Genomic DNA, 17,467 nt, shown 5'->3' with positions numbered 1-17,467 from the left:
GATCAGAGAGAAAAAGAAATCTAGAGAGAGAGAGAGAGAGAGAGAGAGAGAGAGTGAGAGAGAGAGAGAGAGAGATGGATGAGTGAGCACAAAATAATACAATCATATATATATAATCATACAATTACTAGTTAAAGAAAAGGAGGTGCAGTGAGCGTAGGAGGAGGAGTAGGTTTGAAGCCCCTTTGGGACTGGGAGCATCGACATCTACATCTAAGAATGACATAAGAAATAAACCTGTAAAACAAGACGAAGCAGACCATGACCGCCACATTCCTCCACCGGCTCTCCTCCCCATACCCTTCATCTCTGAGAACTTCTTCTCCCGTCACCATACACCTCCCAAAGAAATACTCCAAGCACTTGTCCGACCCTGAGAACTCGTTTATCAGAAACCCTTCGAATGGATACTTGAACAGCGATATGTAGTGCATGAAAATCCAGTACCCGGGAATCTCATGCTTGGAGATGAAGTAACCGGAGAAGAGAAAGAAAGACCCCATGACGCCGGCAATGACCGAGTTTCCCACGATGAAATTAGGCACGAGTGCACTGAAACACACCACCACGGAATTCGCAGTGTATAGTATCAACCATATCAACAACAAGAAATGGAAGAAGGCCGTGAAGTTAGGGTTGAGTCCGACCAGCCAGTACAGCGGCAGAGTGAAAAGGACGGCCAGGATTAGTAGAAAGGGCAGGTAAACCAATCCGTTGGCGATGGCGTAAGACGAGACCCTGTAGCTTCCGCAACAAGTCTCCTTCATCAGAATCTCCCTCTCTTGAAGAAATATCGGCAGTGCTTCCGTCGTGCACGACAGCAAAAACGTTAAAATGAATGCGAATAGACCTACCCTTTCCTCGGCTCCGGTGCGATCGTCTTTGAGGTCGTAAAAGATGGAGCCTAGAACTAGTCCGGAGACGAGCATCTGAATTGTCCGGCACGCGAACAGCTCCTTTGTTCGGAATATGTTCTTCGAGAACCTATGACTCAGGATCATCGTCTCTCGCAGTCTCGAATTAGTAAAATCCAAATCGGGAAAAACTTCATTACTGGTGATTTTATCGTCGTCAACTTCAAGTGGCACTACTCCTCCTCCGCCTCCGCCACCGGCATTACTATTATTGGTCTTCGATTGTTGAAACAGCTGCTGCAGAGTCAGCTTACCAGTTCGACTTTGACGATCAAGAACAAGAATATTATTGTGTGGTGCGGAATGGTGTTGTTGTTGAATGGTTTCGATGGAGTCGATTGCAAACTCGACGACGTTGACATGAAGAGGGAGCTCCAACCCCATGAGCCTTAAGTTGAGGCCGAGATGATCGACGGTGCCGTGGTGGAGGACGGAGCCGTTGGCCAGCAAAAGGATTGAGTTGAAGAGCTTCACAATTCTGAATCCCGGCTGATGAATGCTCAGAATGACGGTTCTGCCCCTGGTCTCAGCCATGGTCTTGAGCATGTCAATGATCTGAAGGGCGGAGGTGCTGTCAAGCCCGGAAGTGGGCTCGTCGAGGATGAGCACTTCGGGGTCGTGGATGACGTCGACTCCGATGGAGACACGCCGCCTCTCTCCGCCGGAGATCCCCCGAACTCTGTCGTCTCCGACTCTGGCGGCGGCGACATGGGCGAGGCCGAGCTCGTTGATTAAGGCCTTGACGCGGGAGCTGAGCTCAAGGGGAGAAACCCTGAGCCTGAGCTTGGCGCTGAACATTAGGGTTTCTTCGACTGTAAGCAAAGGAAACAAGGTGTCCTTTTGGGTGACGTAGCCGGAGACCTTGTTGAAGTAGGGTTGGCGGAGAGGCTTTTGGTTGACGAAAACAGAACCGCCGTGCGGGGTGAGTTTGCCGGCGAGAATCTCAAGGAGGGAAGATTTACCAGCTCCACTGGGACCAACAATGGCGAGGATCTCCCATGGCCTTGCTCGCAAGTTGACGTCCTTGAGGACTTCTTGCCCACCAACTCCTCCTGCTCTTCCTCTCGATGATCTTCTATCATCCTCAACTGCTACTACAGCCACTTTTGCAGCACAAGCAGAAGCAGAAGCAGGTTGTTTGTTTTGGCTGAAGATGTTGAAGAAGTTGCGGTGGGGTGTGTGATTAATCTTGTAGGAGATGCCTACTGCCTCAATCTCACTGCCTTGTTTCTTCATTGAAGATTTCAAGAGCTCTCTCTCTTGTTTGCCTCTCTGTTTTTTCTTTACTTCCTGTTTGTCTCTGCAAAGCTCAGCTCAGTGCTAAATATAAGGTTCCAGTTTTTTTTTTTTTTTCTTTTTTTTTTCTTTTTTTGGGTAAACAAGGGTTCCAGCTAGCTACTACATTGCCTTGTTGTTTCTTTTTCCTAATTTATGTTTTCTAATTTTTCCTCTAATTTTTTAATCTTCTCTTCTAACCTGTAAAATACATGGATAGGATATGAGTATTGCAAAGTGATTAATTAGAGGATAATGCTAAGGAGACTAAATTCGGAGATAAATTTGCAAATTAAATGATGTGTCACCAATAGGAATGAGCACATTTATCAACGCTTAAGTAATAAATCAATCATCAACTTTCATGTCATTTATTTTCCAAAATTTTGTTTACAAATTTAATCTCCTTAGCATTACCCTTAATTAAATAGGATGCTAGCAAACTTTTCACTTGACATTCTTAGTTATTCTTTTAATATTTTTGTAGCTTGGAGCTGTCTAATTTTTAAATCACAATTTAAATATCAACTCTAAAAAATTCAACCAAAATATAAATTATTGAACCGTTTGATTATCGGTAATTTTAAGTGAGAAACATAATTTATTTATTTACTAAATATTGTTATATGACTAAATAGTTTCAAATATCAGTTAATATTTGTAGAGATTATCTTTCAAGGGCAATGTATAAAAAAAATTAGACAGTTTATTATCATGCAATATTGGAACATGAGAAATAAAGCCGAAAAGGTAAAATAAAAAGACTATTAACATTCCTATTAATTGTATATATGAGAGTAGAAAAAACATATGCGGGCAAACACGTCATTGGCAAGGTATATATCACAAAACTATGAAACTTCATGTACTTATTCTTGTGGTTCAATAAAATATGGATCGTATTTAGTGTGAGAGTTATCATAATCATATAACTTAAGATAAGCTTTATCTCATTTGAACCTCAATTGATTGGACATCTTAGAAGTTATTTCTATAAGATTCACTTACATGTGCTCATTATAAAGAGAGGTTTTCAAAGTGCTCGAAATATATGATAATACAGTAATACACTATATATCATTATTTAAATAGAGATAAATTTTTCTTTTGAACGTCGTTCCAATTATATAATGACAAATGAGATATGCCGGTGTTCCATGCATTGAGAAAAATCTCTCCAACATAAGCTTTATGTTTCTGTTTTGATTTTTGTCCTGGAAAGTTGCATATGCAGAATTGCAGAAAGTTCACGTGGCCTTGGTAAGTGGCATCTCTCAGTTTCTCGGTGTAAACTTTGTTCTTTTACACAATCAACTTTTGCTCTTCCACAATTGTCAATACAAGTGTGTGTATATCATATATATATATATGAAAGTTTGTTTTGTTTCTACATTATACGACATCGTATTTGTATGCTAGCGATCGCTTATCCTTGGGACCATGCGATAATGCTGTGTTAACACTTTACATCCAGCTGGAACCTAATTATCAAAGCCTTTATTTCTGGAGAAATATTGTTAATAATTTTCTTAAACTTGAAATGCTAATTAATTAACTAAAACAAAACAAAAATGGCTTTCGAGGTGGTTAAAATTAAAGATGATTGCTATCTACTATTCTGTTTTTTGTTTTGTTTTGTTACTCTAAGAACCCTGCTGCTAATTGATGAAATTCATGTTTAATTAGGTAATTAAGTAAGGGAGATTAGAGTAAGTGCCCACATCATCAATTTGGAATTATGTGTAGGAGTAGGAGTGCAGGTCCCCTAGCTCAGCTAGGGACTTGAGCAAGGGCATAAACCAGGGGCCCCGTTGGGCCTTCAATTTGTGGCTGAGATGAAATCATGTTATACCCTATGTACTGGTAGGATTTATCCCTACGGCTTCGTTTTGAAATGAAAATTTTGTAATTAATTTGAAAGTAGGAGATAAATTACTTAAAAAGAAACGTTATGATCATTCCAATCATTTTCAAATGAGATAATCCTCTTCTAATTTTCACAAAACAAAAAGTCCTTCTCGTCTACTTTCAAAATACTACGAATTTAAAGAGTTTTCATTTCAACAAAATAGACATATACATATGCATAAAGATAGCAAATCAACCTATTACGTTGTTAATGGGTACATGTTAAAATTTATTTAGTTTGATTTCACATTGCACCATCATCATCACTACCAACCTCACATAAATATTATGGTGATATCAAATTAAACAGATCGTAATAAGTACTCGTTAATAACCCAATGAATTAATTTGATACCTCTTCATATGCAATAGCGCAAGTGGAAAGTTGCCCTTCCTCCACATTTCCCCGTCCATTGAAATTTGAAGGGGAAAAGAAGAAGAAAAGAAATGAAAATGATGGCATGGGACGGGTGAATATTTTCTGTGGAGGAGAACGATCGAGAGAGCAGGACAAACAGACAGAAAGAGAGGTAAGATGATGTTCCTTGGCGTTGGATCTTAATTAATTCAAGCTTGTGAATGATTAGGTTTCTTAATTCGTGGCTCTCGTTTCATCTAATTCTACTTCTTGCTGTTACAGACTTGCTTTTGTCTGGATCAAGAAAGAATCAACATGTCATGCATGCAAGCATGAAGGGTTGTAGCGCCCGTGAATTCTATATATAATATTATATTACTACATGGTGGTCTGTGGTCAGGGACGGCCCCATCCCGAAGCGAACCCACCACCGGCTGCCGCGACGTGGGCCCCACCAATGCCCAGTGGCCAATCGGATTCATTCACTCCTTTTACTTTACATCCGTTGACTATGTCTACACACACACACAAACACACGCAAACGCAATTTAACTAGGCCCGTGACTGACTGGCCCCATCCATCCATCATCCTCTTACCCACTTCTTCTCCTCAAGTCCTCAAACCAACTTACAAATAGGTCGTTTTGCCTTTTTCTTTTAGTTATTTGTTTGTAGCTTAAATTGTGAGAAAGTCACTTTGTACAACGGCGGGTGGTATTCCTCTTTACTAGTAAGTAAAAAGTTTCAAGTTTGAATCTCGTAGATGACGAACTCTATACCAAATTAGGCTACCCATTGTGTGGTTAGCCAAACTCTCCCTCCCCTTAGTGTAAAATATATCGTTGTACTAAAAAAAAAATTGTCACAAATGTTTCTAAAGTTTACCCGAGTTTAGTTTTCGTCCCTAAACCTTTTATGATGAGTTTAAGTAAAAAAATTGAGACAAGGAGTTAAATTTTGATTACAGAGTAGTAAAGCGATTATTAACTTTGAAGAAATCAAGAGAGTGGCGGTGCCCACGCGAAATAAGAAATCCAACTCCTGAATTGGACTCCTTAGATGGACGAGGTATTTAAATTCCAGGAGGGTGAGGGATTTGGCGTTGCACGAGTGGTCCTTTCCATAAGAGTGAGGGATTCGATAGAAAATAAGGCAAACTTCACTCATGCAACATGGGGTGAAGTTGAAGGACCGGAGAAAATACCGTAAGAGTTTATCGACACTTTAGGAGTTCTTTCTGTTCATTCTTCAAAGTGGTTCACCAGCTAAGATCCCTAGTATACTCACTCATGTATGGTTTAAAATGAACGCATAACATATCAACGGCTCTTTTGAAATCCGAAACCGTGAAATGGTAGTCGGAAACAACAGCAAAGGCAAAACTATGCTGGATTTCCGACGAGCTGAGCTGATTTCGACAACGTGCAAATACAGTATGAAAATCAACGAAACAATTTAAGCACAAGTTGAGCCGTGCATCATAATCAATCAATTTAAGCACAATAAATCAACCATAAACAGTCGTCGGTATTACGTCTCATGAATCTATTTGTTCCTTGCTCTCTCTTCCTTTCTGTTGAATTCCTTCCATCCTCCCTTCACTTCCCTTGGAAAAAAAGTTGAACCCATTTTGCACATCTAGTCAGTTTTTTCAATCATCAATAGACAATGTTCAACCCAACCTCAAAGAAAAAGTATCACAAATTCATCAAATGGAGGAGACGACACATCCTAAGATTTCACATGCTCCCTCACAAACTGCTCCACCTGAGATATTTCACCCGTTAGACCAGACGCTTCTGCAACTGTAACTTTGTTCTGGCAATGAGAGAACGAAAATACTTCGCCAGGTACTCCAAGGGTAAAGTCGTTTGCAATATCAGCTGCTGATATTGCACTTCTTGATGCCCGTAACTTCTCACTGTATGGTGTTAAATGTCAAATGTATCAGAACAATGAACAATGAACAATGAAATAGATTTATGAAACAGAAACAGAATAATGAATGCAAATCACCATATCATAGAGCCCTGTCGGCGAATGAACACTTTACAAAACAAAACCAACAGAGAATTGTATGGAAAATTTTGTCTTGAATGCATCATGGATGAAAGTTAGAAAATCACAGCAAAACATGTTGATCAGAAGAAATTATCTTCCTTGGAAACCATGAAGACAGTGGATATTTCTCATAAAAAAAATGAAGATGCAGGAAATGATTTACGAGTGCATATAACTACCAGTTAATTTAGTCCCATACAGAATTGAAAAGTTTGAGTAAAACATTATAATCAATCAGAGAAAAGAAACCTATAATTACAAGAGTTCAAATCTTACATTTCTTTCTCCAGTTGTTTCCGAATAAATTCCTTGCTATGTGCTGTTACTTTGTCTGTCTTGTTGCAGAGAATAAGAACTGGAATTTTCTTCCTCACCACAGTCGCCTTAGTCAAAATATCATATAGGTACCTTTAGCAAATAAAGTGCCACGGGTCAGCCTTACAGGTGAAAACCTTAGGTTGCATGCAAATCATCCATCTATATGCAATTATGCATACATCCCAAATTCAGGGTCCTCCATTTGTTACTAGCATTTTTATTACTCTAGAATGGATGTAAGCACATAGAAACAGAGTAGCCATTGCTCAATATCATATTATAGCTTTTTTACTGAAAAGAGGAAATCTCACTCAGAAGCAGCACGGCAATTAGGTAAGAACTCCAAAGCATCAACCACAAATACTATCCCAGCTGCTTGAGGCAGAAAATCATCTAGTTGGGCTCTAAGGCGAGAATGCCCAGGAACATCGATAAGATGAACAGGATTTGCCTTTCCACCCTGTCATTAAAAACCAATAGACGGGTGAGCATGATCAAGTTGACAGTCAACCAGAACAACAGTACAAAAGAAAGGGAAGAAAATGATGTAGCTAATGTCTTCTACATATCAAAAGCAAACAGATAAGTTAAACTCTGCCCTCATTTAAACAGACAAGGAATATAGCTTGAACATAGTTATTTGCATACGAGCACAAGAGGCTGAAATATACCTTTGATTTTTCCGAATGGAGCACAAAATATCCATCATTCGGTTCCATGGAAGTGACAGTACCTTGATGTGAAGAGCCATCCCGAAGCTGGCATGTGCATCAACTCATGGCATAAAAGTTAGATGAACATTTCTAAGGCATAAATAGATCACCAAAGTAACTTGAAACAGGGAAAGATGGACATATTAATAAAAGGCATTTAGAATTTCTATATATATTACTTTCCAAGCATTAAACAACAAATTATCTCAAACAGACGTAGACTTCCAAATTATATCAGAAAAAAGATAGGGATACAACATCAGCACAGGACCAACCCAATCAAGTTTCTAATTGACATAGAGCAAATAACCAGTCATATGGTCTAGATAAATTTTGTTTGCATTACATATTAAAGACTAAGTATGACATTAGTCACTCTAATGAACGATTTAGAAAATTGGATCAACTATTGAGTCTACAAAGCAGTGATTCATATAATGTTTAGAAGAACAAAATCCAATAATCTCAGCGCTTACTTGATAGAAAAGAACAGTCTTCCCACTGCCACTAAGCCCACTCAGCAGTATGGTATTAGCTTTTGGGCGTTTAAACAACCTTACTACAACACAGAGATAAAGAAAATATATAGATTACTGTGGACTCTTTTGAAAATAAATAAATTACAAGAGTACGTACCCAACAAGAGTAAGAATGAGGTGAATAGCAAGACCGCTATAGCAGCATAAATCTGCTCGGGCGGAACCTGATGAAAGTATTGAAGGGCGTGAGATGACCATTGCTCTGCCTGTTTCTTCCATTGTTCTGCCAGTTCCTTCAATAGTTCTAATCCTTCCATACTTTTTTTGGGATTTTAGGAAACTTTCAGTTTCAGTAGCAGTGATTCTTGGCTTCTTCAGCCCTTGGGAATGTCTAAAGAAGGAATGGAGCTCAGCTTGGGAGAAAGTACCCTAAGGGAACACCAAGACACGGGTATTAGGAGCTTATAGCAAGAAAACTTATGGAAGAAACAATATGAGCGGGACATTTGACTCTTAAAAAGAATCTCAAATTCATCACTTGTAAAAATTCAAGTCTAAACACTAAAGAATCTCAAATTCATTTGTCACTTGTAACCTTTAAGTCTTAAGCATTCAGAATCTCTTATTGATGAACGAAAACAGGAATACCTAGGGCTGGTTCGGTATGGGATACCGAACCTAAACTAGTATCCCGAATCACAAACCGAGTTACATTTCAGGTTACATTTCAGGTTGCATAATTTTTAACCAATAAAGCAATTAATAACAACTGAAAATGCAGAATGGGAAAAGTAAGAAACTACCCGTCTCTTATTAGCCTGTTTTCTTTCCTCAAACTGTAATTTCTTCCGCAATCTCGTAATGTACCTATCATGAACCTTCACAAGTGCAAGAAAAGTTCACTTCAATCACATCCTTTTTAGCACATACCAATTTACCAAATTATATTACATACCATGTTTCCCTTAACAGAAATAATCATTAAATAACACTGATAAAACGTATCGAAGGCGAAAGACCCTAATGCTGCGAGTTTCAAATGTATATATATGAAAGATGAATGAAAACAAAATGTAAGGGCATAAGTGAATGGTAACATTCTTACCAGGTAAAGATAAATGAGAGATAAAAAGTAGGCAACTGGGTGGCAGTAATTGTAGTGGGAAAGCAACCACAGCATGCATAACACAATCCCTTAACACTAACCCAACGAGCACAGCAGCGGAGTAATTCAGTCAAGTGGCTGTGAATCTTTACGCAGGGCCATAAAAATGAACAAAAAAAAAAAAAAAAAAATCCCAAACTAGAACTCCTTCCATCTTCTTCACAAGTTTTCTCGGGAAATAAAACATATCCTAACCTCAAAAACAATTCCCAAACCCCGAAACTTACAATCCCTATCAACAATCAAAAACCCCTACCCCTAATCAACACCAAAAAATCCCCAAAACTCCAATATTTCAAACAATCAACCAAAAATCCCAAAACCATCCATATCAACCTAACAATCATACAAAAATGGACAAGAAAAAACGAATTTTAGCATGAATTTTCAATTGGGGTCAAAACGCAGACTGGGAAAAGCACACAGTCACAGAACCCACATGAATTTTCAATTGGGGTCTTGCTCACTTTGAGAACCCAGAATAGCATCTACAAATCTAATTAAAAAATCCTAAATTCCTAAACCAAAAATTCACATAAATAAAAATACCCTAATTCAGAATTTCCTAAATTTTAGCATGATGTTGGTAGCAGTGTTCTCGATGGTGAATCGATGATGGTCTGGGACCTGGAATCAGAGGACTATGAGCACCCTAATTTAAGAACTCAACAAAACCCCTAAATCTAGAAAACCCTAATTTCATTTTGAAAATAAAAATGTAAACCCAGCACACCAATAACATTGCCCTATTCAATCAACCTTCACCCCAGAGAACTCACTCATCGCAAATCCAGCTCACCCCCAACACATTTCACAAGAGAAACCAAACTAAATCCCAAAAGAACAAAAACCCAGCTCCAAAAATCAAATAAAAACAGACCCAGATGACCATTTCAATCAAATCACAACCAAAAAACAAGCAAGGTCCATGTGAAAATCGCAGCAAATGAAAGGAAGCAGAAGAAAATATTTACCTTGCTGGGTACACGAGTTGTTCGACTTCGTTGTTCGTCGGAGGGAGAGAAACTGATTTCCAGAGAGTGAGTCAGGAAAAGAAGATCGAAGCCTGATGATGATGGCAACGGACGGAGGGTAGCGATGTATGGAGCTAGGACGATCGGAGAGAGTTAGGAGGAGAGAGGTCTGAGTGAACTGTGAAATGAGAGGAGTCGGGAGGACCAGGAGGAAATAATTTCTTGATTTTCTTCTATTATTCGTTCTAGAAACAGGGCCGGGCCGGGGGCCCGTCCACTTCTATTTCAAGATCCGCCCCGCCCCGCTAATATGGTATATCCGAACCGCTCCGCCCCGTTTTGTGTTTAGAAATTTTGGACCCGGCCCTTACCCGCCCCTACCCGTGGGTCCAGGATCCGTTTGCCCAACCCTAGTATAAATGTGTACAATTATTTTAAAATATTTTAAAAAGCGTTTTTAATTATTTAAAAGTCTTTTTTAAAATGCTTCTTTTAAAATGGAGTAAAAATCAAATTTTAGATTCTAAACTTATCTTAATTTGCTCCAACCTTTAGGTCAAATATGAGTTAAAATCCAAAACTTATTTCTAGGCCAAATTTAGCCTAAGATTCCCTTGGTTAGTGGGGCTGGTCCACCATATATGTATATATTTTTTAGTTTTATATTTATAAATTTATTGAATCCAACGGTTAAAATCTAATTTGATGAAATCCAACGGTAAAAAAAACATGTAAGGGTCCAAATTTAAATCCAACAGCTAAAGTAATTAAAAAAAAAATTCTTTTATGTGTTTCATATTCTTTCATAGTGTTTCACAAGTTTCATGGTGTCGGTTAGTGATTTTTCAATATTTATCAGAATCTAAATATTTTTAGTTCATAAAAAATTATGATAATCTACATAATTTTTTCTTTTAAAAGGTTACTTAAAAAAAAGCCTAAATTCATTATTTAATGATCTAGGGCTAAAATTTTAACCCATAAAGGTTGGAGTACAAAAGTTGTTTCTAGTTAAAATCTAAATTTTATGGGCTTAAAATTGTAGGTTTTAACCTAAGGATTGAAGATAGTCTTAAACAATTCTCTTATCAATCAATTTGATTTTAGGAAAAAAATGGAGATACTCCCTATTGAAACCAATGCATGGACTTTCTAGTGTGCTCACTAGTGTTCTAAAAAGTTGGCCTAGGCGGTGAAGGCTTGCCGCAATTTAGTGCAAATCGTTTTGAAAAATCGGTCTGGAGCTAGGTGGTCCTAGGCGGTTAGATTTATTATTATTATTATTATTAATTGTGTATTTTTTTTTCATTTTTAGTTTCATGGTGGTATACTTATGGAAATGGATCATGAACAAACTAGATACCAATCCAATGCAAGGATCATGAACAAGAACAATTAGTCTATCATCCAAGAATACTCCTCATCATGATTACGTGCTTACTATTTTTTACATATTGAACTTGTTAGATGTATATATTTTGTGTATTCTTATACTTCTATTTTTGCATTTTATCAGTCTTTTATTATTCATACAAGTATTTTTTTTTAAGTGTAAATAATCACTTATTTACAAGATATACTATAAATTTACATAAATCCGCCTAAGTGCTTGCCCCCCAATCTGCCTTCTGACTAGCGCCTAATGTTTTTAAAACCTTGATGCTCAGGTGCTCACGGAGAACACATGATACTCCAGATTTTTTAAGTTCATCACAAGACAAATCTATTCTCCAAGAAAAAGAAAAATTGGCTCTAAAGTTGCAGATAATAATCATATTTATGCGCACGAGTTAGATTTGTACTGATCTCCTATCCCAACAACTACTATTCAGACCAACTGTAATGGTTGGAATTGAAACCCAAATTTTGTCTAAAAATTTGAGGTTCTAACCTTCTTCCATCCTTGAAATTTAGCCAGAGTATTAAAGAACAATGTTAATCTATTCAATGCCTAAAATTATTGACAAAACTAAAGGTATTTATGTCATTTTATTTTTTTTAAAAGAGATTTTTTAACAAATTATTGATGATGAACAAATCAGGATCATTTTCATTAACTTTAAATTTTAAAAACCAAAATAAAGAGTTATATTAATCTAAAAAATCGTAGTATAATTGGTTATTATTTTTCATTGTTAAACACAAGAAATTATACTATGATATGGTACCACCAGCTGGCATATGGCTGAGTGGTACTATAGTCTCCACTCAAATTTTGCCATGTGGACATTAATACACAAACTTCTGCAGTTAATTATGAAGTAACAGACCCTAGACAAGGTGGTTAACCACCATATTGCCGACGCTACCCAAAAGCTTGACTAACGAACTGACGGTGGCGAGACTGGTAGCAAGTGCCTTACGTTTGCATCTGCAATTTCTCTGCAATAATATTTTCTATAAGTGTATAATTATGAAAGACATCAAGAAGATGGGATAAATCCCAAATCCAGTTAATCGGAGAAGATGGTGGAAGCCAGCCCACTGTTTGAATTGAAAACAAACAGCCATCGATGATTCGATGCGCCTCAACTCTTGACTATTTCTTCAATTGCTTCGGTTACTATCAAATCCTCTTCAATCCTCTTTAAGAAATTCTTAATTTTGAGAAATAAGTCATCAATTTTATGCTTGATCATAATCTACGACGGCAAAAATAAAGAAAGTTCTTATTTCTATCAAACATCTGCAATTTCAATTTTATTCAAAAGCATGCGACCGCAAGGAAGTGGTCAAATCTCGAGACGGCGACAGCGACGGAGTAGCCATAAAGATTAATTAACCCCCCGAACAAAAGGAAAACCCTTTAACGTGGTGTTGGCTGTTAAACGGCAGAATTTTAAGTTTGTTGACGATTTGTATTAGCAGTACGGATGGCTAATTATGAGTCGAGATATACTACCACTCGGCAATGTCAGGTGGTATTACTGTATCACTTAATAATAGAAAATAATAATATTCGGATTTCTTTTTCCTAATTCACCAAATCAATGAATTTGTGTTATTAAAATTTTATCTAACAACTAAAGTTATTATAACATTTAAAATGGATTTCTGTTTATAACCGTTGAATCAAATTTCAATGACGCAATTATTTGATTTGATGGATTGAAAAGAAGGGATACGTCGCATAATAATTTATTGTTAAACACGAAGAAGAGACACGTGGGATCTGAGTTGTAAGATGGGTATCGATCCCTTTTGGTAGTGGGCAATGGGTCCATAGTAATCAAACAAGTTTGGTTCCGAAACGGCTGTTTTATATGTCCTACTGATTTGGCACTCTTATCTTCAATTCCATGTAGTACAAAGTGGAGCACTGGTTCTCCCACGACAGTCCATGCACTGACAGCTAAACAAACCCTACCTCTCTCCCTGTGAAGTTGGACATTTTCAGAAGAAGAAGATGATGAGGAAATCAGGTAGCACCATTATCAAGCATTTCAAATCATCATCGTTCGGTCGCGCCTCTTGGACTCCAAAATCTCCACTTCCACTTACTGCTTCATTTCCTCAAATTTTCCGAATCCCGGCAGCCGGAGATTTCAGTAACTTCTGCTCTCGCCGTTTTGAATCCGTCAATGCGGAAAAGATGCCGGATTCGGATACGACTGATCGCAATCACAATCAGGTAGCTTACTGTTGTAAATTATGAGTTTACTCTTCAATTTCCAGTTTGATTGCGTCTGGCTTGCATTCATTTCCTGTTCTTTCTATACAAGAACTAGATTATGTTGAGATGCAGCACTGATTTAGGACAGAGTCAGGCGGCGGAATTTAGACTAGTTTAGCGGAAGCAAAAATATAGCAAACTAGAAGCGAAAGATGTTCTTGTCAAATTTTGCTCCGTGATGAGTGATCCAACATTGAATTGATGGATCATTACCTAAAAGAATGACTCCGATGGGCCACGTGATCTGTTATGTTCAGCCGTGAAAGAGTTTGCACTTTTACCTTCTTGCTAAAACACTCTTGCGGTTATTACTTCCGAGAGATTTAGTACTGCACTTTAGGAACCAAGTAAGGCACCATTGAGGTGGTGTTTAATATCTTGGATGAATTACAAGATGAGACATTCTTGCGTAATTTCATAAATTTGCTTCCGAGAGGCCCCGTGAGCTTGCACATTGCATATATACACATATAATCGCTGAAGAATATCGCTTCTTCACTACAGGCTTTAGTGTTCCCGAAGGAAAGGTCAAGTTCACTCCTGAAATGAGGTTCATATCCGAGACTGCTGAGGAGCGGGAATGCTGTTATCGCGTCCTTGACGACAATGGGAGCCAAATTTTGTCCAGCAACTATGTAGAGGTACTGCAAATTCCGTCTGTCTCGCTTCCAATAATGAGTTTCCATTTTCTTTTCTACGAACACGAATATAATATAACCCGTAGGAAGTAACCTTGCGACTTATATATTACCAATTTAAACAGGTCAATAAGGAAGTTGCTGTGAAAATGTATACCAACATGGTTACTCTTCAGACCATGGACACCATTTTCTATGAAGCACAAAGGCAAGGAAGGATTTCGTTCTATTTGACCACAGTTGGTGAAGAGGCCACCAATATTGCATCTGCGGCAGCACTCACCATTGACGACATTGTCTTTCCTCAGGTTTCCACCACATATACGCATATATAAGAACTTTCTATAATATCCTTTCTAGTTCAATACGCCACACCTGCATTCCTACTCATTAAGATTTCAGTTCCTTTTTCCTCATCAGTTGATTCAATAGTTTATCATGAGAGGTGCTGAGAGAAGTTTTCTTTGACATGTATGCAGTACAGGGAGGCAGGAGTGCTATTGTGGCGCGGTTTCACTCTACAAGAATTTGCAAACCAGTGTTTCAGTAACAAAGCTGATTATGGGAAAGGCAGGCAGATGCCGATCCATTATGGATCTAACAAGCTCAATTATGTAACTATAGCATCAACCGTGGCGTAAGATATAAATTTTTTATGTCGGAGATTATTTTTGGCTGATATGTACACCATTTTCAAATGCTTCACTAAAATGATTAAGGTCACACCACAAATAATTTATATTGCTTTGCAGCACACAACTTCCACAGGCTGTTGGTGCTGCATATTCTTTAAAGATGGACAGGAAAGATGCATGTGTGGTCGCGTATGTTGGTGATGGTGGCACAAGCGAGGTAAACTACCACTGAATTTTATCCTAAAAGTGCTCACACCTCCAACGTTTTTAATAGCCTTGGGCGAATATAATTAAAAGCGGCGAACAAGATTATTAAGTACCTCATGTTTCTGTTGATTCAAAATCTTGTTATAGCCTCTGCATTTATCCCATTGACGCCCAGCATTTCACTGTTTTTGTGGAGGGGCGTCCCTATAAGTTAGAGGGCATTGGTTTTGGTTGTTCCTTTCTGATGAATCAAATTATGTTAGGGTGATTTCCATGCTGCTTTGAATTTTGCGGCTGTTAAGGAGGCTCCGGTTATATTCTTTTGTCGGAACAATGGATGGGCTATCAGTACACCTACATCAGACCAGTTTCGGAGTATTCCATCTCTCTGCTTGTATTTTTACAATTTCTATCAAACGTAGTGCTGATGCATAGAAGCAAAGTAATAATTTATTCCTCTTCTTTGGGCAGGTGATGGCGTTGTCGTCAAAGGCCGGGCTTATGGAATTCGAAGCATCCGAGTAGATGGTAATGATGCACTTGCTGTGTACGGTGCAGTTCATGCTGCCCGTGACATGGCAATCAGAGAACAGAGACCAATCTTAATTGAGGTAAAGAAAAGGATTTTTTTTGGTTTCCTGGCCTTGTGAGCCACATTGTTGAAACTCATATTCTTCAACTTTTGATGTTTGGTTTCGATCTTTTCCATTGACAGGCATTAACATATCGAGTAGGACACCATTCCACTTCAGATGATTCGACGAAGTATCGTCCAGTCGAAGAGATTGAATGGTGGAAAATGGAACGAGACCCTGTATCTCGATTTAGAAAGTGGATGGAAAACAATAGTTGGTGGAGTGATAAGCAAGAGTTAGAGGCCAGAAACAGTGCGAGAAAGCAGGTAAGACGTACTATTACTTCTTTTTGGAAGAAACGCTTCAGAACATGTTGTTGAACAGAACAGATGGAAGGTGTAAGATCCAAATATGAGAATCGTGTTTTCTGAATAATTGTTTATGCGGTTTTGTTGCAATGCAGATATTACATGCAATCCAAGAAGCAGAAAAAGTTGACAAACCTCCAATTGCTGACATTTTCACAGATGTATATGACTCTCCCTCTTCCGATCTCCGCGAGCAGGAGAAACTGCTCAGAGACACAATTCAAAGACACCCCCGCGATTACCCGTCCAACTTTCCTCTCTAACTTCTGATTAGATTCAAGGCACGGTGAAGAAATATGGGAAGAAATTTCGTTAAGTTGAAGGTAGAAGATAGATTAGTGATGAAGAAAACTTATGCATCTGCACAAAACAGTAGAATTAAAATAAGTAAGTCCTTCATCACTTGTTCATTACCGTATGTTTGGATAAGTAACTTTCAAAATACAAACTGTAGACTAAATTGTTAAAAATGCAAACTGTAAAACTAAGATATAGTTACCGATATATGCAAAAATGGCCGAAGAGAACAAATATCCTAGACACAGAAGACACTGTATCAAAATACTAACGCAGAACGTTGCTGCTTCCGAAAACATTTGTTAGGAAGACAACTTCATCCATGGTGGATCTTAATCAAGATCAAGATATTTCCCTTTTGAGAAATCCATGGGTTCCCTGCATGCAGCAACTGCGACCACACCCCCAGCTTCTGAAATTTTTCATTGAAAAACCGGTGTCAGAATTGCAGAAAATATTTTCCAGATAGAAACTCCAAGACTGCGTCTCAAAAACAAGAAATTAATTAAATAACAACTTGTTCTTGAATTATTAGCTTTTGCTATTACAAGGACAAAAATAGAGGTGTCCTGAAAGATTCCTAAATAAGGAATAATTTCAGAAGCTCACTCCTGCAATATTGAAGTGTCTGGACAAATATACAATCAATAAAGTAATTTCATGCAACGTCTTTTTCTTTCCAGAACTAAATACAGAATGAAACTAACTGAATCCAAGGTATAAGTTACCATTTAGAAGAGATGATTGAATGCCGATAATGTTATTACACACACACACACACAATACCTCTAATATAGTATTGGTTTGGTACTGAAGTGCTTTTATAAAAAATTGATATAAAAAAAGTTGAGCTCAAAAAGGTGTTTGGTAAACACTTAAAAACAGTTTATTTTCACAATTTTTGGTGAA

General features: G+C 37.9%; 3 protein-coding genes across 5 annotated transcripts; 1 reads left to right on the top strand and 2 right to left on the bottom strand.

The window, feature by feature from the left end:
- Positions 1-83: 83 nt before the first annotated feature.
- Positions 84-2,250, bottom strand: LOC103946773 (ABC transporter G family member 5). Its single transcript, XM_009357564.3, has one exon. The coding sequence runs from the start codon at positions 2,148-2,150 to the stop codon at positions 132-134; it is 2,019 nt and encodes a 672-aa protein (XP_009355839.2). The 5' UTR covers positions 2,151-2,250; the 3' UTR covers positions 84-131.
- Positions 2,251-5,891: 3,641 nt separating this feature from the next.
- LOC103946772 (signal recognition particle receptor subunit beta) lies at positions 5,892-10,393 on the bottom strand. Of its 2 annotated transcripts, XM_048583345.1 has the most exons (8): positions 10,166-10,393; positions 8,830-8,904; positions 8,184-8,455; positions 8,024-8,106; positions 7,506-7,592; positions 7,146-7,294; positions 6,793-6,924; positions 5,892-6,376 (listed from the first exon to the last, which is right to left on the bottom strand). In XM_048583345.1, exons 3-8 carry the CDS (start codon positions 8,341-8,343, stop codon positions 6,187-6,189), a joined length of 801 nt encoding a protein of 266 aa, XP_048439302.1. In that variant the 5' UTR covers positions 8,344-8,455; positions 8,830-8,904; positions 10,166-10,393; the 3' UTR covers positions 5,892-6,186. The 2 variants fall into 2 exon arrangements, with proteins under 2 accessions (XP_048439302.1, XP_048439307.1); XM_048583350.1 differs by lacking the exon at positions 8,830-8,904.
- A 3,061-nt stretch (positions 10,394-13,454) lies between these two features.
- On the top strand, positions 13,455-16,765 carry LOC103946828 (2-oxoisovalerate dehydrogenase subunit alpha 2, mitochondrial). 2 transcript variants are annotated; one of them, XM_048583340.1, is made up of 9 exons: positions 13,455-13,806; positions 14,343-14,479; positions 14,602-14,784; positions 14,956-15,113; positions 15,229-15,328; positions 15,582-15,693; positions 15,790-15,929; positions 16,034-16,219; positions 16,357-16,765. In XM_048583340.1, exons 1-9 carry the CDS (start codon positions 13,572-13,574, stop codon positions 16,522-16,524), a joined length of 1,419 nt encoding a protein of 472 aa, XP_048439297.1. In that variant the 5' UTR covers positions 13,455-13,571; the 3' UTR covers positions 16,525-16,765. The 2 variants fall into 2 exon arrangements, with proteins under 2 accessions (XP_048439297.1, XP_048439292.1); XM_048583335.1 differs by having other exon boundaries at positions 13,456-13,796.
- Positions 16,766-17,467: the final 702 nt, after the last annotated feature.

The sequence above is a fragment of a genome, unplaced genomic scaffold (genome assembly GCF_019419815.1).
Source record: "Pyrus x bretschneideri cultivar Hongxiangsu unplaced genomic scaffold, Pyrus_bretschneideri_v1 Contig1, whole genome shotgun sequence".
In the NCBI taxonomy this organism is placed as follows: domain Eukaryota; kingdom Viridiplantae; phylum Streptophyta; class Magnoliopsida; order Rosales; family Rosaceae; genus Pyrus; species Pyrus x bretschneideri.
The sequence above is the reverse complement of the archived record's forward strand: the minus strand, read 5'-3'. Positions and strand labels throughout refer to the sequence as shown.

Bases quoted from the DNA above. Each gene is read 5' to 3' on its own strand.
- LOC103946772 (XM_048583345.1), bottom strand. From the start codon at position 8,343: ATGGAAGGATTAGAACTATTGAAGGAACTGGCAGAACAATGGAAGAAA. The intron at 8,107-8,183 runs GTACGTACTCTT...TCTGTGTTGTAG, and splicing joins CTCATTCTTACTCTTGTTGG to TAAGGTTGTTTAAACGCCCA. The intron at 7,295-7,505 runs GTATATTTCAGC...TTTTAATGACAG, and splicing joins TCCATTCGGAAAAATCAAAG to GGTGGAAAGGCAAATCCTGT.
- LOC103946828 (XM_048583340.1), top strand. From the start codon at position 13,572: ATGATGAGGAAATCAGGTAGCACCATTATCAAGCATTTCAAATCATCA. The intron at 13,807-14,342 runs GTTGTAAATTAT...TCTTCACTACAG, and splicing joins TCACAATCAGGTAGCTTACT to GCTTTAGTGTTCCCGAAGGA. The intron at 15,329-15,581 runs GTAAACTACCAC...AAATTATGTTAG, and splicing joins GTGATGGTGGCACAAGCGAG to GGTGATTTCCATGCTGCTTT.
- LOC103946773 (XM_009357564.3), bottom strand. From the start codon at position 2,150: ATGAAGAAACAAGGCAGTGAGATTGAGGCAGTAGGCATCTCCTACAAG.